Source organism: Anarrhichthys ocellatus, unplaced genomic scaffold (genome assembly GCF_004355925.1).
Source record: "Anarrhichthys ocellatus isolate YVR2014 unplaced genomic scaffold, GSC_Weel_1.0 scaffold2378, whole genome shotgun sequence".
Classification (NCBI taxonomy): Eukaryota; Metazoa; Chordata; class Actinopteri; order Perciformes; family Anarhichadidae; genus Anarrhichthys; species Anarrhichthys ocellatus.
The window spans coordinates 2,008-6,284 of NW_022282352.1; the positions used below are offsets into that span (position 1 = coordinate 2,008).

General features: G+C 41.0%; 1 protein-coding gene across 2 annotated transcripts; it reads right to left on the bottom strand.

Moving 5' to 3' along the window:
- Positions 1-761: 761 nt before the first annotated feature.
- commd2 (COMM domain containing 2) lies at positions 762-3,922 on the bottom strand. Of its 2 annotated transcripts, XM_031840158.1 has the most exons (5): positions 3,295-3,922; positions 2,432-2,506; positions 2,231-2,329; positions 1,687-1,740; positions 762-1,617 (listed from the first exon to the last, which is right to left on the bottom strand). In XM_031840158.1, exons 1-5 carry the CDS (start codon positions 3,352-3,354, stop codon positions 1,531-1,533), a joined length of 375 nt encoding a protein of 124 aa, XP_031696018.1. In that variant the 5' UTR covers positions 3,355-3,922; the 3' UTR covers positions 762-1,530. The 2 variants fall into 2 exon arrangements, with proteins under 2 accessions (XP_031696018.1, XP_031696017.1); XM_031840157.1 differs by having other exon boundaries at positions 762-1,740.
- Positions 3,923-4,277: the final 355 nt, after the last annotated feature.

Below are 4,277 nucleotides of genomic sequence, written 5' to 3' on the forward strand. Positions count from 1 at the left end.
CTCAGCAGAAGGGTTGATGTCGAACAATTGCTCTTGATATCTCCAACACACACTCCCTTAGGACTTTGTCCTCAATTATTGTGGTAATAACATAAAAAGAGCTCTGATCCAAAGAGTATTACTACATTACACATTCGCAGGAGGACCTCTGGCTGAAACTGAACCTCACCGATGATCTGTACAACCACAGTATTAAACTCTTTGTAATCAAAGAAAGGAGGATGGACTTTGTCTTTAAGTGAACAGCAGCTTTGGTTAGTGAGCGGCTTTTGTTTTTACATCTTCAGTAGCGTTACTGTGTTCATTTGTCTATCGTGTCATTTTTATGATATGGTTAATATTGTTCCAATGTTCTTCAATACAGCATAATGTTCATTTAATTAATTATGGTCCATTAGACCATAAAGCAGGGTATGCTTTAGGGCGGGGCTACACAGTGATTGACAGGTTGCTCCCGCTACCAGAGCCGTATATAGCGTCTCTAATTCACTCCTCTGCAGTCCAAACTGAGTCCACATACCAAAGGGTGACATCATGTCCACCTCTTATATAAAGTCTGTGCTACCAACCCACAAACTGTGAAATAAGTACCAAGACTGGGCTTTTTTTTTTAGAAGGGGGGCTTAAAGAGACTGGCACTAAAACGGAGCGTTTCAGAGAGAGGATGACAATATGTTCAGATAGACAGTATGAGAAAAAGAAAGTGTGTTTCAACATTAAAGTATGTAAACATGTTGTAGGAGAAACCCAAAAGACAAGTATGAACTTGAGCATATGTCCCCTTTAATTCTTTGTCAAATACATTCAAAGAGGTGCTTGAAAACATTCTTTTCTTCCATTAGAAGATGAGTGCACTGTGGGGATAAAGGGAGGGACATGGTCAGCAACAATACTCAGGAAGGCTGTGGCGTTTCAACTATGCTCAATTGGTACCAAGTGGCCAAAAGTGTGTTAAAAAGACGCACCATTACATTACATCACCATTCTATGCATGGAATCGTTAGTACAAACAGGACATGAGGCACATACGTCAACTGTTTTACTGAGCTTGATTCAGATCAACCAAGACACGGAAGAAAGGGTTCAAAAGCATTGTTATGCAGCACACAAACATTGGATGAATGTATTAATAACCAACGGCTTTCACTGAAAACGTCAATGACTGTCCATCCTCTGCTGGGCTTAAAACACTCATATTCTGTTCCAGTCAAATGATGACACAGTGTACTCCTTTAAAGTCAGGGCCTCTCTGCCTTAACAAGGATGGCTTAACAAACCACATGAATGGAGATTCATGTCATCTTACACTTTAATACAACATCAGTGGCACTGTAGAATCATTATATACAATACAGTCAATACCATCTGCCAAGTATTATGACTCAAGGGTAATAAAGTGACGGCCATTTGCCAGTCAGATGGTTTTACCATCCAGGACTCATCACAGACACTGCTTAATGCATCCAGGTATAAAGGCAACAGTGTGGTGTGCCACAGGAGAAACCGGTTACACAGAAAGGGCCCTGGGAGTCATTTGATGTTGCGGAATATGCGGCGAGCGCGATTGGTCTTTATGGCGGCCAGAGCTGCCTCCAGTGTGGTGATGAGGTGCAGGAGGGTGCTGGGGTCAGTCTGGAGAACCCTTCTGCTGAGGTCATCGCGGCCGTCACACCCTCCCGTCAGGAGCAGGCGCATCGTCAGCATGGGAATGACCTGCTGACGGATCGGACGACTCGCCAACTGGCAGGAAGACATATGGGAGAAGAGGTTAAAATCTGAACCAAAAACATGGCATTGTACATCCAAGCCAAAAATACATTTCATATCAGCTTTGTATCATATGGTTAACGATGATTGGTTAAGTTTAGGCACAAAAATACTTGGTTAAGGTTAGAAAACGTATCAACGTAATGTAACAACACAACACAACATAATGGAACGACTGTAAATAATGAACTTTTTTATGTCACGTTTCGTAACGTTTTCGTACCCTGACTTCCTCCTTTTGTGATTTCATAAATGCATACTCACAAGTCCTGCTGGTGGAAAGTTAGTCGGTAATCAAGCACCAATTAATTAACAAACACAATTACACACAAAAAGATTGCAAATAGCCGAATATAATAAGCAAACATAATCAAAAATGATCTACATGCTCTATTTGAATCCAAAGCAGATGATTCATAATTTCCTAATGATCTAGCATATACACAAAAATACACACACACACCTGTACATCCAGTCTCCATTCCAGGTTGTGGTAGGCAGGCAGGTTGGAGGGCAGCTGACTCAGGATGCTACGAATCTGACTGTGGTGTTGCAGGTAGAGCTGTAACACAAACCCTCACACACTCAGCTGGAGAGCAGGGAACTCTGATACAAAGTGTGCACTGCAAATCATCTCAGATCAAAACAATGGAGTCAAAGTCACCTGTAAGAGGATCTGGTTAAGCTCTTCACCAAACCCCAAAACCAACACCGAGTCCAGGAAATCCACTTTAGAGATCTACACACACACACACACACACACACACACACACACACACACACACACTTATATCTGGGGCTCTCCTGCCAAAAGTCTGAAGGAAACAAAGTCTATTAAAGTAGGAACAGACAACCTTTCCCAAATTGCATTTCCAAGTGGTATTGTTGGTGGCAATGCTGTAGCAAAGACAACCGGATCGAATATAACAGAATATAGCCTAGTAGGCCAAGTTTCACCATTACTCATTTTAGAACCAAGTGTGTGAGCGTTAGCTAGCGTTGTTTAGATTATCACACAGACATCTAATCTTAGAGGTTTGTTTCTGGCTGCTGGTGTTAGCATTAGCTAGCGTTGTTTAGATCAGTGGTTCTCAACCTTTTCAAGTTGCGACAGTCATTTTCTTTTGTTTGACACAAAGCACTAGACATTACTGAATGCGCTCCAGATTCTCCCTGATCCGCCGGAAATCCCACATCACAAATTCCTGTTCAGGCACTCTCACTGTCACAAACACCCGGACGCAGACAGAAGTGCACAGTGAAAGCGAGGCTCATAGGGAACCAATCTAAACAGCAATGGTGTCATTGTTCTGTAGCAATTACATTCTTCCATCAACATTCACTACATAATGATAAGTTAAAGAAAAAAACACATTTCACCATAACCCCGAACACACTGCTGTACACCTGGTCTCGACCTGGTCTCGATTAAAGGTTGTGGTCATTCCTCCAATCACCTTTAAGTCAATGTCAAACAGTCTTTCTGAACCTCTGCCATGTCAGTGTCAGAGTGTGTGTGTGAGTCACCATGTGTTTGGAGCTCTCGGTCATCAGATACATCAGGCCTTCCACTCCATGCTGCACCATTTCCACCGGAACACACAGCTTTCCTGCAAGCAGTGGGTCATTATACACTCTAAAGTCTGTTAATCACGAACAACAATGAACATAAGCCACACAAATAATCATGGGATGGGTTGGTTAGTGACCACAGAAATGAAACCAGGCTATTCAAACATGCACTGTCTCTTTAAACTATTAATGATGAATCAAACTGTACTAAATGATTTCATTGATCATCATTTACTGCAGACCGGACACTGTGTGAGCTGTAAAGTGATCACTGTTACTTCTCCTTCATGAAGTTCAGACTGTTTGTGTGTTGATTCCACTGTGAAGTCATTCTGGAAGGTGTAGTATGTGGTGCTGTAGAATAGTGTTAATAAAAGCTTCTTTCCATTGGCCGTCAATCTGATGAACAATTAACAATTAATCAGACATATTGCATCTTCATTTGCACTATTATCACCTTTCTGCACTCATATCCTGAATCCATTGTCCATTGCTGTTGTTCTTTATGCTCATATATATTCTTCGATATATATTTATATTGTACATAGTACTTAAATGTTAATGCTTAGTTTCTCTGTTCTACTTTGTTGTCTTTAATGTCCTTGTTTTTATATTTCTCTTGTTTATTGTATATTCTATGTATGTATGTACGATGAGAGCAACGTGTAACCGGAGTCAAATTCCATGTATGCGCACACATACATGGCCAATAAAGCGGATTCTGGTAAAGATACAGTATTTATATATATATATATATATTAGAGCTGGGCAAGTTAACACGTTATTATCGCGTTAACGCATTAATTAATTAACGCCGACAATTATTTTATAGCGCGTTAACGCACTTTTAATTTTTTTTTATTTTGAAAGTCCGTTGCTCACTGGCAGCGGTGGAGGAATGGAGACTACTGGACATCGCTGCGGTAAAGTCAGCAGAC